The following is a 16,481-nucleotide window of genomic DNA, read 5'->3' on the forward strand; positions in this document are numbered from 1 at the left end:
TGTGGGGAGCCAATAAATAAGAAATTAGTAACCTTGATAAGGGAAGTTGTATTGGAATGGGGAGGACAAAAGCCAAATTGGAAGGGATCATCTGAAGAAGGGGAAGTCAAGGCAATGAGAGTGAACAGCATGCTCTAGGATTTTGGAAATAAATAGGAGAAGGGAAATAGAATGGTAGCAACTGCAAGAGAAGGAAGTTAGATCATGGTGACGTATTTATCAAGATAGAGAAAGGTATGAAGTTAGTGGGAAATACAGGTACCCAGCAACTCTGAAAAGCAGGCCACTTTGATAGAGGTTCCTATGTGTGTATTTTGGAGTCTAACTTTATGCATTCACGTTTGAAAATTTTGGCCTGTGTCCATTTGGGTAGGCAAAGATGACAATATGATGTCCTGAAAGTGAAACTACTTTGTGCTTACTTAGCTGAACGTTAGCTAATATAATCTGTCATTTGTTTTTAAAAGTCAGTAGGAACCTAGATACCAAAGTCTTAATGATGACATAAATCTGTAATAAATAACTGCCAAAGACCTTCTAGCTGGTCATTCCCTCCCTTACTAGTTACCACCATTTGTAGCTGAACACATTGCATCATACAGTGGATTTTACCTGATAAGGAATATGTTCAAGAAAGTATTGTACACTTAGCAACAGGCCTGAAAAACTTATACTTGAAGTGTATTATTAATAGGCATGTGTTAAAAAATAAATGTTGGAAACCTTCACCCATTCTTTAAACTAAACAAATTTATTTTAGGTTCAGATCATTCCTTATAACCTCAGGTCCTCCTTGGGGGTGCAGTGGATGCAGAACAATAGGTTTGAATCCAGAACTAGAAGAGAACCTGCGAAAACATTCATTAGGAGATCTTCAGAGATGGGATGTATCACAGGGAAGGCAGGCATTTTAAGATTGAAAGTATGGAGGGAACTGGGACCTATTGAAGCATTGTTGTGTTTGAGAGATCCTTATTAAAATTCCACCACTAAACTAGGAGGATGTTTAGAATGATTTCCCAGCCTCTGATGGAATTCATCCCCTCTCTGGATACTGCTAAATCCTCCTAGCCAGAGGTGACTTATCTCTGGGGTTCATACAAATGTATCTGAAGAGCATAAGTTTTGTATTTTGAATGCAATGGGTTGCATCAAGTGGCAGGTATTTTCAAAATATTTCCTAGGGAGGATACCCAGAACTCCTGTAAAACCCATTTACCCCCTCTACCTTGTCAAACTGCACAAACTGAAAGCTGTGCAGTGATAACCAAACTTATATTATATTTGTATTTTGTTTCAGAAAATGATTATACAATGTTATCATGTGCTGGTGCCTCCCTCCCTGGTTCTGGGATCTGGGAAAACATGTTTTTTTTAAAACGGGAAAACAAATTAAAAGATTGCCCAGTCCCTACCTCTTTGCAAGCATGTGGAGCAGCAAAGGCAAATGGAAAAAATGTTAGTGGAAACCATTTGTTAAAATATTGGCAGCACATCAATGAAGAGTCTCTTGAGAGAGAGCCAAGTTGGAAATTCATGGTGATAGCTACTAAGGTGTCAGGGAGGAAGCTCAGCATCACAGGGTGGGGGAAGTGAGAAGGTCTTTAGCTCATTTGTCAAGAGGATTCCACCAATTTGTAAAAGGCTGTACATAAAAAACCTCATTATACAGATAATTGCATTATATATTATAGATACATTTTTCATGTCTTTTTGACCTTGCAGCTCAACTTGTAAAAGTATTAAATGATTGCTTTTAGTAAAAAAAGATCAAATATTTACAATATACTATATTTTTTATTGCTTAACTAATGAACAAAACTTTGACTTGACCCTTTTTTTAAGTCTGAATTTTCCTCTTTCAGTTCCTGATAGTGCACCAGAAAACATAACCTACAAGAACATCTCATCTACAGAAGTAGAGTTATCATTTTTTCCACCATCTGTTCCCAATGGGATTATACAGAAGTACACTGTATATCTCAGGAGGATTAATGGAACTGAGCTAAGAATCATAAACACTACTCTTCTGACGATAAGTATTACAGGTCAGTATGTAACAATCTGAAACTTGATAGTGTCCTGGTTGGTTGATGTTGTATAGTTCATGTTGACAAATTCCAGTCAGAAGGAAATATTTAATGCTTCTGGAAACTTAATGTTTACAACCTTGACTTTAATATGCCAATGTCATTAGATGGCACTTTTCAAAAAGATAGCCACCACTGACACTAAATTTAGTACTAATTGTGAATACTAAGATCTTGATCCTGAAAACACTCTCAGATTTAGTTTCACTGACTTCAGTGGGACTACTCAAATGTATAAAATTAAGCACATGTATAAGTATTTGTGGGATCAGGGTCTTAATTTTAACACTTCAGTTTTAAACACAATCCATTACATGGAACAAAATGATTTTTTAATTATATGAACATGCAGATTTCTATATTAAGAAAAACAGATGCCTTCACATTCCTGTAAAACTAGAAGATATTGAAATACTTCAGATTATGGCTAAAATTGAGACTTAATTTCAGTTATAAATCTGATTTTGTGGATGTCCCAGTTTCCGAAATACTTTAAAAGGGTAATTTCCACTTAATTTCCACTTAAAAGTTTACACATGTGGACTGTGTCCAGCAGAAAATTGGTCTCCAATCTTAGGTGTTATTGGACAAGACATTTTCATGCTGCGGGACTCAGAAAAAATCATTAAAAAAATTCTTCTAAGACATATTTGGCGCATCTAATATCAACCTTGAGGTCAGTGGGAGTTGTGAGATGCTTAGCACTTTTGCCTACTTAAGTACTCAGAAGCCTAACTTTAGTGTTTTTTAACTATTTTTTTAAAAAAATATTCACTGAAATCCCCCTCAGAATTTATAAAATAGTTTACTGCATTCTTCTTTCTTTAGGTTTAAAGAAATATACCAAATATACAGCGGAGGTGTCTGCAAGCACTAGCAAGGGTGAAGGGGTTCGTAGTGCACCTCTAAACATACTGACTAATGAAGATGGTAAGTCAGAAAAGAAATTACAATATATCATTGTCCACTTCTAGTGGACAAGTCTTAAACTTTATTTCAGAGGTCTTTGTACATTTGATTTATATAGGCACTTTTCATTTAGATTTATCTTTATTCTTTAATACCTCTATTAGTATAAGTTTTATGTCAAATCACAAAAGTTCTGTATTTGGAAAGCAACACTGTTATTCTTCTTATATCTCATCAGTGTCTTCCATTTTTAAGAACCCTTAATTTACTGTTACTATTTTAGTCTATTTACTATTTTACTATTTACTATTTTACTATTACAGAAGGGCAGCAGTAAGTCAGATGGAGGTTGTCTCTGCCTGGGTGTAAAAATGGACGAATGGAGAAAGCACAGATCCCCGTTCCTTTTGCCTCCCAGCACGTGGATCTAGAACAGCCATAGTTCTTGTGCTTAGAGTCTTTGGCTCTTCTAAATTGATGAATTTATAGTTATAGTTATTAGTATTGTGTTAGTGCTCAAAGGACCTAATCAGTGGCACTAGACACCCCAAATTGAGCATGGAGGGGTGAGTCAAAGGTAGGGCCAGGGCACTGCCCTCCATACTAGCCAGCAGAGCTGGCCATACATTATCAGAGTGTATACTATACTTTATTTAATGATTTAACATCTACGCTCCCTCTCCATCCCATTAGACACAATTCCTCTGGGGGTTCCTGCTGTGGTGGTGCATCTCTGCAAAACTCCAAAAGTGGCCAGAGGCTCTCATCCACAATCCATACCATGTTACATTGCTCAATATAAATGTTGCTATAATACATCAAAAACAGTTCAATTATATAAATTTATGCCATTTGTTTAAAATGTTTTTTCTTTAGAGCAAACATTCATTCTGTATTTTACTAAAGAGTTTGTTAGCTGAATAAGGAGATCTATGAGTTAAAGACAAATAATATCTTAGAATCAAGAAATGCCAGAGACATGTGAAATTCAGTATTTGATAGACCTTTTATTGTAGGGCTACCGAGGATAATAGAGCAAGTAAACACTAAATACAGCTGTCACTATTTATTACCAGTAAATAGAGGCATTCACGGACTTTATTAAGCCGTTGTTCAGGCAAAATTAAGATTTCTTCCAAAATGTACTGAGAGTAAGATGTTTAAAACACTTATGCTGTCCTCTGTGGTTGAGAAAGACAGTGCAATTAAAGGAAGAGCAACAAAAATATTTATAATACGCCACATGTATCTTACTCCAAAGTACACACTGTTCAGAGCATCAGACCGAATGCTTCACAGATTTGCTAATAGCTATGCTTATGTTCTCAATTTCCATGCATGACCACAGCCATGACCTGAATTTTTAGTACATGATGCTGTTTTGTTTAATTTGAACAACAAAAGTAATGTTAACATTACAGCATAGTGCAATACCTTTATCTGGTAGTCCAGAAAAAAAATTAACAGTTTTACTTCCTCAATAACACTTTAGTGAAAAATATCATTATTACTAAGCATACGTACAGATACATTTTCACCACAGCAACATTTGCATAAACCTTAAAATATTTTAATTAGAATGAAATCAAAATGTATTATAACATTTTTATTTAGCTGTGCTATCTCAGTACTTAGTGGTTATACTGCTGTCTGGTGTTCATCTTAGAATGAATTTCAGTTGTCTCATTCATTGAATACATGTATATTTTCTTTCATGACGTGTTAAATGTATGAATGTGTTCCTTATTTGATGGAGTGAAAAGATTTAACTCTGCATGGTATCCCACATTTTTATCATCTCTCAATGCTATGCTCATCAATTTCCCCATCTTTTGGTGCTTCATATAATTATTTCCAGCTCCACTTCTCCTCAGGGGAACTATTTTGTTATATTTTATATGCATTATATGCAATAAAAAGCTCTTGCTTTTATTAGAAGGGAAAAAATTACAATAATATAGTTGGACAGTAGGTGAATCAGTGTGACAAACCCATTGCTGTTTTCTCATGAAATATTTTTTTCCATTGAATCACAGAAACAGATGTTTTAACACTACCATGAAAAATCTTCCTTTATCATCTGGCTGAAAAAGTAAAGAAGCCTGGCTATAACACCATTTGATATGGATACTGTACCTGTGTGCTTCCATAATTCACTTCCTAGCACAAATAATTAAAATCCTATTTAAAGATACTGCATTTAACCATGTCACTCAGATCTTAACTGTCTAACAAGTTGTTGTGTTCTGCACTCTCACTTTATAGCTCCTAGTTCACCTCCACAATCCCTCTCGGTAAAACAGTTGTCGGGTGTCACTGTGAAGTTGTCATGGAAACAACCACTGGAGCCAAATGGAATTATCCTCTATTACACAGTTTATGTCTGGTAAGATTTTCTGGAAATAGTTCTGAGGATAAATATTAATCTGTAATCTAAAAGGAATGTAAGGTTTTTCTTATAGACCTTGTTGAATATACATTTTTGAGAGTGAATATTAATAAGTTACTTAAAATACTAGCCTTTCATATACACAAATGCCATTCTAAATAGGGGTATGTGAAAATTGTAGAATTAAATGATTTGCAAGCATCTAAAATATTTTTCAAATGTTTTTGGTTTTGCTAAATGAGTTTATATTTAAATTAGCTGGGTGATCTCCCATCCTCACATATTAATTGGACCATTTGGGGTCTAATTAACGATAAAATGAGACACCAACAAACACTGTTGTTTGGGGTCTGCTAATGTTTCCAGCTAAAGATGGACAAATATCCTCCTGATTGGATGGAGATGGCCAAGAACCATTGAAAAATGCTGTTTCAGCTCCCATTCAGTGGTCCGAGCAAGTAAGGAGTTGTGATAGCAGTCCTTGTCCACTCTCTGACGTTAGTACCACCCAGCGTGATATTTTGTACACATCATGTTTCCTGCTACTTCAGCACTTCCCAATACTTTGTTACTATGCCATCTTATCTGTCTTCTTCTCAACTCTGTTATAACACTCATTATAAGTGCTGGATATTATATTATATTATATTATATTATATTATATTATATTTATTTGTGCCTCTTGGAATCTGTCTCTTCCTCCTTCAAAAAAAGACTATTGTCATTTTAAATCCCAGTTTAAAACTTTTTTTCACTCTCTTCTTCTGAACACTACTTGTTCTAAAGATTTGTCATAGCTTCCTTTTGTAAGCCCTACATATTGCCTTTACTGGGGATTGCCACATGTTGATTTGTTTATTTTGATTGTTGATTACAGTTATTTATTGTATTTATTCTGTGCCCTTCTATTGCCATTACCCAATGCATAAGGGCAAATAGCTACAGAAATACATACCATGCAATCAATGTAAATTATGTATGCAAAATGGTGTTGTGTTACAGCTGAGGAGTTCTTATAGATATATTGCTACTAAATATGTACTCCTTATTTTTAAAAGTGACCTAAAAGTTTCTCCTGGCGGTAGCTAATCTTTATCTTTTTTCTTAGTTATAAACGTCTGCTTTAAAATAGCAGTAAGGTGAACACAAGTAATCCCACTCTCCAGAAGAGTATAAAGAGTATAAATTTCCACCACTCCTTCCACTGTACTGGCAAGAGCTAATGTCATCTGCATCTGTGGAGAACTTTGAACTGTGGATGAACTTGTAGCACAAACAGATCTCCTTCATGTTAAGGAATATGGTTTTGGTGCATACTGTGTTTAAAGACCTAAGGATATTCAAGATAAAAGAACTTCCTCTTTATTAAAATCCTTCCTTAAGACTTATTATATCTGTGATTACTATAGAATGTATCATTATTAATCATTTTTCAATAACTTCTTAACTGAACCATCTAGATCTGCAGATGCCTAAATTAAGTAACCACAGAACTTCACTGATGTAACCCTTGTCCTTACCCTCTCCATCTACTCCCTTCTGTGTCTTATCCCCACATACCCTCTCATATCTAAAATTAGATTGCCATTAGCTCTTTGAGGTAAGGACCTTGTGTGAAAACTCCCACTGACTTCAGTGGAGCCAGGATTTCATCCCTTGTCTTTTAAATTATTTAGAACATTTTTAGGTGCTATAAAATCATCATAATTAATTACTAGGGCTGATATGGCAAACAAGCTCTTGAACCACAACTTTTCTTAGTGGCAACATTTTCCAGCGGATATAACTAATGCAAGAGCTTCCTAATACCATGTAAAGAGGCAAAGATAGTGAATGCGGGCCATTTGAAAGTGTAGAAGAAAACTTATCTAAATATTCTAACAACTATATTACATTAGCTGTAGAAAATGTAGCAACTTTTCTCACAAAATGAAGCCAGAATCCACAATGAAGAACTCAAATGTGAACTAATAGTAAAAAAAAATAAAATAAAAATAAAAATCAGTTTTTAATGGTTTTCTTGCAAGAAATACAATATTTATAAGTTACAGGAATTTAAGAAAATGTTGGTCTCAGCTGTGTTAGCTATCTAGCTCTAATGAATTTCTGTAGTTTTGGCTAAGGCTTGCTTCTTATTTGATTTGTGAGAAGTGCCTTTTTAAACTCAACATCTTTGATAATTTTTTGAATAATATAATGGATTTACAGTAGATGAAAGTTCTATTTCTATTTTATGAGTTTCTGTATATGACAATATTGTTTTCTGTGGTATTTTTAGTAAAATGTATTATACTATGCTGCAGTTTTGTCATGAAAATGTATATATGTAATGATTTTCTTCTTTAGGAATACAATGTCAAAAAGAAGTGTTAATGTAACAGAAACATCACTGATGTTCACAGACCTAGAAAATAACAATGAATACAAAGTTTATATAACAACAAGTACCAGATTTGGGGATGGAAACATAAAAAGTAGCATTATAAGCTTCAGAACTTCTGAAGGAGGTAAGCTTATATATAGTAATAAATCATACACATAATCTATAGTTGCATCCATAAGTTTGTGTCAACCTTATTTAAATGTATAAAATAACTTAGGCGAAAGCTGCGATTCTAATGGGGGTCTAATGTCTCTTCATCAAACAGAGCACTACATTTTCCTGCAAGACATTTAAATTTAAAAGTATTTTTATATTGCTCTTTGAAATGAAGTAAAAAGAGGAGAGTTTGGTTTTATTGCCCTTTGTTCTATCAAGCTGTGAAATAAGGTCCTGAGAAGGAAAGCCCTGACAGTTTTAGTGTGTCTCTCTCACAAACACAGGTGTAATGTGGTTGTAGTCTGAAAGCAGTTTTATAAACATGGCATTGTGGGATTCCAAGTTGATTTGATCCAAATGAATTTCATATACTTCAGAAGTGAAAGGTCTTTTTCTAGGAGGCTACACTGTACACTTAGCTTTGAAATTCAAGTTAGTTCCTTTCTGGCTCTGATGTCACCAACAATAACAATTCTGCCACTGAAACTTAGGTCCGTATCCTTCAATTAGCTGTGTGCATGTTTCTCTGCACCTTTGTGGAGCCTTAGTGGCCAAAGTGTGGTTCTGAATAAGCACATGGATTTTTCTGCACATAGTCATTTGTAGGATCAGTATCTTAGTCAATAATTCTGTGAATGATGGTGTGAGCTAGAATAGAATCTAACTCGCAGTTCCCTAGCTGTATTGGCTCTGCAATGCTAATGGTAGTAAAAAGTGTGAAAAACTTATTTTAGTTAATGAAACACGCATAAAGGACTCTGTATACACACGAAACACATTTGTTAAGAAGATTGCATGCATGCATAACGCTTTGTGCATATGCATGAATTGGGATTTATATTTGCATAAAACAGTAAGTACACGCACTTACACATCTCAAGTTGCATAGGTTCACTGAGTGCATAAACTTGGATTTGTGCATGTAAATGTATGCATGTCTTTGACTCTCTCTGAAAAATGAATGTCTTTGAAAATCAGGGCTTTCAGAGTGTATTGGTAGCCATTAGTTCAATTGTACCTTTCCCACCTCCTCCAGAAACAGGATCTATGCTTTAATATAACATTTTTTTCAAGTCAATAAAGTCTAAATCTTGGGTAATAAAAAGCACAAAAACTTATGTTACATAAGCTAAAACTTAATCTTATTCCAGCACCAAGTGATCCACCAAAAGATGTCATGTACAGAAACCTCACTGCATCATCAATAATGGTTTTCTGGTCCCCTCCTCAAAGGCCTAATGGGATTATACAATATTATTCAGTTTATTACAAAAATAATTCAGGAATTTTTATGAAGGTAAGTTTCTTTTTATATCATTTTTGTAGATTTTAGTACAGAAAAATGCATTTACTTTTCTTTGAATCTTTAATGTATCATAAAAGATTAAACCAACTGTACAGTAAATGTCATATTCTTTTTTCACTCCCACCTCATTACCAGATAATTTTGATTTTTAGCATATTATTAAAGGGATAAGTGCATTAGCCTAACCCTCACCTTGAAATTATATTTGTGGTATCCTGCAATTTCAAAATTCCTATCCATCTCAAGGAGCATTTATGCTATTAAGCATGAAGGGACTAATGCATACCAAAAAAAGAGAGTAAATTTCATGTAGAATAAATGATCTCGTGTTCTAGGCTGCAAAGTGAAATGATATGTGCCTAGTGAAATGACATTCTTATATGTTTTTAATGTATTTTTTGAGCAATAATGAAAATCAGAAGATAGTGTTGCCATAGGGAAGGATAGAATACTGCCTCATAGTCTGTTACTCCTTAGTAAATGTCTCTGCAGAAAACAGTTTTTCTTTCTAACATAATTATAACATATTATTTTAAAACATAGAAGACAAATGAGGTTAGTCTACACTGTTTTAAATCATGGAAGAAATGCATTTGTTTATCTGTTATGAATCTGGGCATTAGGATGTGGTTTATTGTGTAGGTACTTCTCATACTCATCTTAATTTTATGCATGATATATATTAACTAGGGCTGTCGATTAATCACAGTTAAAAAAATTAATCACGATTAATTGTATTGTTAAACAATAGAATACAAATTGAAATTTATTAAATATTTTGATGGTTTTCTACATTTTCAAATATATCTATTTCAATTACAACACAGAATACAAAGTGTACAGTGCTCACTTTATATTATTTTTTATTACAAATATTTGCACTGTAAAAATGATAAACAAAAGAAATAGTATTTTTCAATTCACTTCATACAAGTACTGTAGTGCAATCTCTTTATCATGAAAGTGCAACTTACAAATGTATGTTTTTTTGTTACATAACTGCACTCAAAAATAAAACAATGTAAAACTTTAGAGCCTACAAGTCCACTCAGTCCTACTTCTTGTTCAGCCAATCGCTAAGAGAAACAAGTTTGTTTACATTTATGGAAGATAATGCCCACTTCTTAATTACAATGTCACCTGAAAGTGAGAACAGGCGTTCACATGGCACGGTTGTAGCTGGCGTCACAAGATATTTATGTGCCAGATGTGCTAAAGATTCATATGCCTCTTCATGCTTCGGCCATCATTCCAGAGGACATGCTTCCATGCTGATGACGCTTGTTAAAAAAATAATGCGTTAATTAAATTTGTGACTGAACTCCTTGGGGGAGAATTGTATGTCTCCTGCTCTGTTTTACCTGCATTCTGCAATATATTTCACGTTGTAGCTGTCTCGGAGGATGACCCAGCACATGTTGTTTGTTTTAAGAACACTTTCACTGCAAATTTGACAAAATGCAAAGAAGATACCAATGTGAAATTTCTAAAGATGACTACAGCATTCGACCCAAGTTTAAGAACCTGAAGTGCCTTCCAAAATCTGAGAGGGATGAGGTGTGGAGAATGCTTTCAGAAGTCTTAAAAGATCAACACTCTGATGCAGAAACTACAGAACCCAAACCACCAAAAAAGAAAATCAACCTTCTGCTGGTGGCATCTGACTCAGATGATGAAAATGAAAATGTGTCGGTCTGCACTGCTTTGGATCGTTATTGAGCAGAACCCGTTATCTGCATGGACGCATGTCCTCTGGAATGGTGGTTGAAGCATGAAGGGACATATGAATCTTTAGTGCATCTGGCATATAAATATCTTGCAACGCCGGCTACAACAGTGCCATGCAAACGCCTGTTCTCACTTTCAGGTGACATTGTAAACAAGAAGCAGGCAGCATTATCTTCTGCAAATGTAAACAAACTCGTTTGTCTGAGCGATTGGTTGAACAAGAAGTAGGACTGAGTGGACTTGTAGGCTCTAAAGTTTTACATTGTTTTGTTTTTGAATGCGTTTTTTTTTGTACAGAATTCTACATTTGTAAGTTTAACTTTCATGATAAAGAGATTGCACTACAGTACTTGTATTAGGTGAATTGAAAAATACTATTTCTTTTGTTTTTTACAGTGCAAATATATGTAATAAAAATAAATATAAAGTGAGCATTGTACACTTTGTATTCTGTGTTGTAACTGAAATCAATATATTTGAAAATGTAAAAAACATCCAAATATTTAAATGAATGGAATTTTATTATTGTTTAATCAGGATTAATTTTTTTAATCGCGCAATTGATCGCTATTAATTTTTTTAATCGCTTGACAGCCCTGATATTAACTATTTATTTATTTATTTATTTATTTAATTTGTATAACCATAGTGCTGAGTAGTTCTATTCATGAACCAGGATATGAATTTTTAATTGCTTATATCCATATCATTCAAGAGTGTCTATAATTTATTTATCAAGGGGTAGCCGTGTTAGTCTGTATCCACAAAAACAACAAGGAGTCCGGTGGCACCTTAAAGACTAACAGATTTATTTGGGCATAAGCTTTCGTGGGTACAAAACCTCACTTCTTCAAATGCATCTGAAGAAGTGAGGTTTTTTACCCACGAAAACGTATACCCAAATAAATCTGTTAGTCTTTAAGGTGCCCCTGGACTCCTTGTTGTTATATATTACTATATGCAAATATAATTCAAGAAAATATAATTTTCCTTAACAAATTTTTGGTTAAAAGCTTTGTGTTTGTGGAAGAAAATGAAGAAATGTAAGGTTGTGAAGACAGCAAAGTACAAAACAAAAAATCTGATGTATGTGGCATAATTTTACAGTTAGCACTTACTGGATTTAGATATTTATTTTCCTGAAGATATATGTTTACATGTCACTCTGCAAATGTAGGCCCTGCTCCTGCAATCTGCTCTGTGCTGGCCAATCTTTGCACTCATGTTTAGCCCCATTGAAATGGGGTTCTGCATGAGTGTAAGTTTCACGTAGATCTGATTGCAGAATGGGAGCCATAGAGAAGACTCATTTCCTGCCCCAAGGAACACACAATGTAATAATTAGCATGTGAGTTAGCTAGAAGTACCTTGGTCGCACAGTCTGTTAGGAGTAAAATTAGACCTATTAGTTGGGTTTGAGTTTATGGGTGCATGCCTATCTGAAATATGACTGTAAGCATACACATCAAATCATCCTTTCTGCTCCTCTTATCTGCTAGTCCTGCTAGCAGGCCAGGGTAAGCATAAGTATCTTATTCTCTTTGAGAATAGGGTGAATGGGCGATGGCACAATGTGAAGCTATGACCTCAGAGAAACCCAGACTTCAAATTGGCATTTAATGTCAGTTACAGCCTTCATTTTGAAGCACTGTTTAACCTTTTCATCTTGAAAAAGTTTGGTTTTAAATGTTTTTAATCTGTTACTTTTTTCCTTGGCACATTTTGCATGTCCACGTTTCATTTTTCATAGCGGTGCTTACTGCATGCCCAGCTAACTGATCATAACTTCTAATGTGGTTTGCTAAAAGCGCATACCTTGATGCAGCCATTTTTCTAAATCCATTTTATTCTATGATGATCAGTACCAGTCCAGATTCCATACATCACTTTTTATTTCTGTTTAAACAGCTTTCATGAATTTTTACATAATAAAAATTCAGAAATAAAACACAAACACACAATGAGAGATGTCATTCCACCATATAATTTCTACATCTTACAATTTTAGGAACTTTGTTGGTTGCTTCATATATTCTTTACATGGCACCTTGTGTAGAAAAAGAAATCTATCCATATACTTTATTCTACAAACCATCTCTTATGTGGTTGAAAACAAGGTACACATAGCTGTTTATTGATTCTCCTCTACAAAAAGTGGGCAATGTTCTATCACTAGCTCTAGCTTTTTAGTTCTACTTTGGTTAATGGTAATTGCTAAAAGTTTGTAATGCCCTTATCTCCATATTTGATCATTGATTTAGAAGCAAGCCACAATTAAGATAACGATGGTGTATTCATTTTTCTTTTGCTAAAGATACTTTTTGTTTAAATGATTCAAAAGCTATGCCAGAGAGTTTAGAAGCCCAGCTAACTTGGGCTTTTCACGTAGGGAGAGCCTTTCTTTACCTTGAAAATTTATCCTACGCCTTCACAATTACCTGCCTTTACCAGTTAGGAAACACTTCTTGTGTGTTCTTTTCCATGTTCTTAGAAATGAACTGAATGCCTGTCCTGTTTTTTACTAAATTCTGTATTTCTTTATTCAGAGCTGGCAAGAGCTTTCTTAGGGCAGACCTGCAAAACAGTTTTTTTACCTCCAAAATATTACCTATTCCTGCACACCAGTGTCACATATGCACAGAGCTGACCTGAGGTTTGCAGGGAGGATTAGAGAGATAATTTTTTGGAATATACCTCAAATTTAACTGACTATTTTTACATAAGTATGTGCTGGGATAGGGAAATCTTTGGTCTCAGTTTCCTACCGCAGAAATGGTGCTCAGCTGCTTGTTCCTTTCAACCCTAGTGATCAGTTTATACTTACAAGGAAAAGTACTAGAAACCCAGAGCCAGATTGTCAGATGGCATAAATGGATAGAGCCACATTGATGGAAGTGAAGCTATGCCAGTATACATCAGCAGAGGATGTGACCCATGCTTGTCTTAAGGAAAGTTGAGATTCTCCTTTACATGTGTAGCTCCTCTGAAAGCTAGGAGTCCTGTGGCTGTTGGCTTCATCAGGTCCAAAACTCAGCTCTGCCTTAATGTATTTGTTATTTACAGATAAACTTACGTACTAATGTTCTAGCTGAGTTTAAATCTTTTTCTCTTAAGGTGAATGACCTAACCAAACCTCTTTTTCCATATTTATATTGGTAATTTAAAGTTTTTTTGAGTCACTTAAATGCATTTTAACTGAAGTTTTAAAGGGCATACTATTCCCTTGATTTTGTTTAAACTAAATTATTTTTAAAACGATTATGTTAGAGCCTCCTTTAAATAGTATATCATGCATTTTTAAAATTCCTTAATAAAAAAATTATCAAGATATTTCTGCTCCTCGCTGATGTTTATAAGCATCTTTTGGGTGGGCCTGACAGAAACAACATCAAACATGCTGAGGCCCACTCCTCTGCCCTGCCCCTCTTTTCTGTTTCTCCAGGAACTCTCCTGCCTCCTCTCTCTCCGTATCACTTCCAGCTTGGCTGCTGCTGTTACTGGTAAACACTCTTTTTGCAGGCCCTGGGGAAAGAGTATCCACAGAACAGTGAAGCTAATTATACCCACAGGCCCCCACATCCAGTAAAGCACTTAAGCATGTGCTTAACTAAAGCATTTGAGTGGTTCCATTGAAATAGTGAACTACTGTTAAATACTCAAAGTAAACAAATTTTAAAAATAGAGGAAAATAAAAGAATGTTTTTCAGTATCATAATTAGTGAGGGTCACTAGTATCAAGAGTAGGCACCAAACTTTCAAGTGAATATGTAATTTTAACTAATTCATCCAGACATTTCTATCCATATAATTGAAATTTTAGTGCTATTTTTTATTTTCCTTGATTGCCTCTCGATGTTCAACTTAGTGATCCTAACCTTGAGAGAGTGAGGGTTGGAGTAGCATTGTTGGTAACATTGTTTCTTTCCATTCTCTCTCTTTCTTGGAATATGCAGTATGGCTTCCTATGGTTTACCAGGTGTTTATTGTTCACTACGCGTACAGACATACAGAAAGTGAAAAAGAGCCAGGAGATAGGGAGGGTTTGTCTTTACTGCAGTGTAAGCTCGAGGTAGAACTTGAATGTTGTCCTTAACCCAATTTGCATCCATGTACAAAAATCTCTAGCCTGAATTAAGTGTGTTTTACAGTCAAGCCAGCTAGTCCATAAAGGGGTGTGGGTTGACACCTGAGTGCTGTTGAACCTTGAACTAGTAACTCAGATGCTGGGAGTCCCCTAATGCCTTCCCAAAATTTCCAGCCCAGGTTATTTGTTGTGTCTATCCACCCAGCCTTCAGGCCAGGGGTTATCTGCAGCCAGCATAAATACCCCAATTCAACATTCAGACCCCTGCTTTGCACAGGGCTTTCCACATCGTTAGTGTTTGTTCTAGCTCCGCTATCAAATCCCTGAAGCCACTGTACCACCGGGCAATGGACCAGAACTCCAAGTCTGGGGAGACCTCGACAAGCTCACTGCACTACAAGCAGTTCAACTGGGTGTTCTCCAGTGCCCCAAGTACGGAACCCATTTACACCCTGGACAGATCAAAGGCCCCTGGGGAAGTTGACTGAGGATGGAGGACCTTTAGGATGACCCAGAGCCAGGACTGTCGCCTGCCACAGTGAAATTAGGTGAGGTGGAGGCTGATGGTCACCAGTGGATGCCACAGCCACTCCAATTCACCCAGGATTCCAGAGAGGAAACAGATCAGAGAGAAATGGGACAGGGAGGAAACGGCAGATGAGCCAGTGTTGTCTCAGCCAGGTGAGGACTCAATTCGCCATTGTTGTTATGGTTGGGGAGAAAAGGCATAAGGGGCCCGTCATTGCCTGTGTAGGACCAGTCTCTACTGGGGGATGTTGTGTGGTAGAGGGCAGGCAAATGCCAATTATAGCTTCCCTTCTAGACATGGAAACCACCATTTCCACTTCCCCCTCACAGCCTCCATCCTTCCCCCCAGGCATTCAGAGGGTGCGCTTCAGCTACTGGTGCGTCTGCATTCCTTGATGGGCATGGGAAACCACCATTACTCCCACTCCACCCCTGGGCACCCATTAATGGTGCCTCTACCGTCCCTCCTGGGTGTGACAACTATCATTATGCCTTACCTCTACCCCAGTCTCCAATTCCTCCTCCCCCCTGCATCTACATAGGATCCAAGCTGGATTCCAAGCAGGGAAATTAACAGAGATTTATTGTAAAACGCACTGCTGTATGTGCACAAATCAAGCATTATTAATACAAGTATACAAATGCCCATGAAGGCAGGATTGGCGCTGAGTGCAAGCAATTGCCAGGTGCATATATAGTAGTGTGCACTCTCTCAAGCTGGAACTAGAGGCAGTCCATACCACTGTTCCCAGGATATGTAAAGCACTTATATTGTTGGTATGATCAGAAAACCTGGAAGTTAGCAAAGGAGAGAGTATTGGTTATGGAGCGGAGTGGAGGCCTTGAAATAAAGGTTTCAGCTTATACCTTGCTGCGATGCACAAAATTAAAGGGAAGATATTTTCCTT

The 16,481-nt window shown here is 36.0% G+C and overlaps 1 protein-coding gene across 1 annotated transcript in view; it reads left to right on the top strand.

Annotated features, from left to right (window-relative positions):
- The window catches only part of PTPRQ (protein tyrosine phosphatase receptor type Q), a 179,005-nt gene that overhangs the window by 56,922 nt on the left and 105,602 nt on the right, over positions 1-16,481 (top strand). Inside the window, exons 15-19 of the mRNA XM_065403406.1 lie at positions 1,866-2,048; positions 2,919-3,020; positions 5,265-5,385; positions 7,735-7,895; positions 9,079-9,224. Of these exons, the coding sequence (XP_065259478.1) occupies positions 1,866-2,048; positions 2,919-3,020; positions 5,265-5,385; positions 7,735-7,895; positions 9,079-9,224 (713 nt within the window). The remainder of the gene's footprint in view (positions 1-1,865; positions 2,049-2,918; positions 3,021-5,264; positions 5,386-7,734; positions 7,896-9,078; positions 9,225-16,481) is intronic.

Source organism: Emys orbicularis, chromosome 1 (genome assembly GCF_028017835.1).
Source record: "Emys orbicularis isolate rEmyOrb1 chromosome 1, rEmyOrb1.hap1, whole genome shotgun sequence".
NCBI classification, from domain to species: domain Eukaryota; kingdom Metazoa; phylum Chordata; order Testudines; family Emydidae; genus Emys; species Emys orbicularis.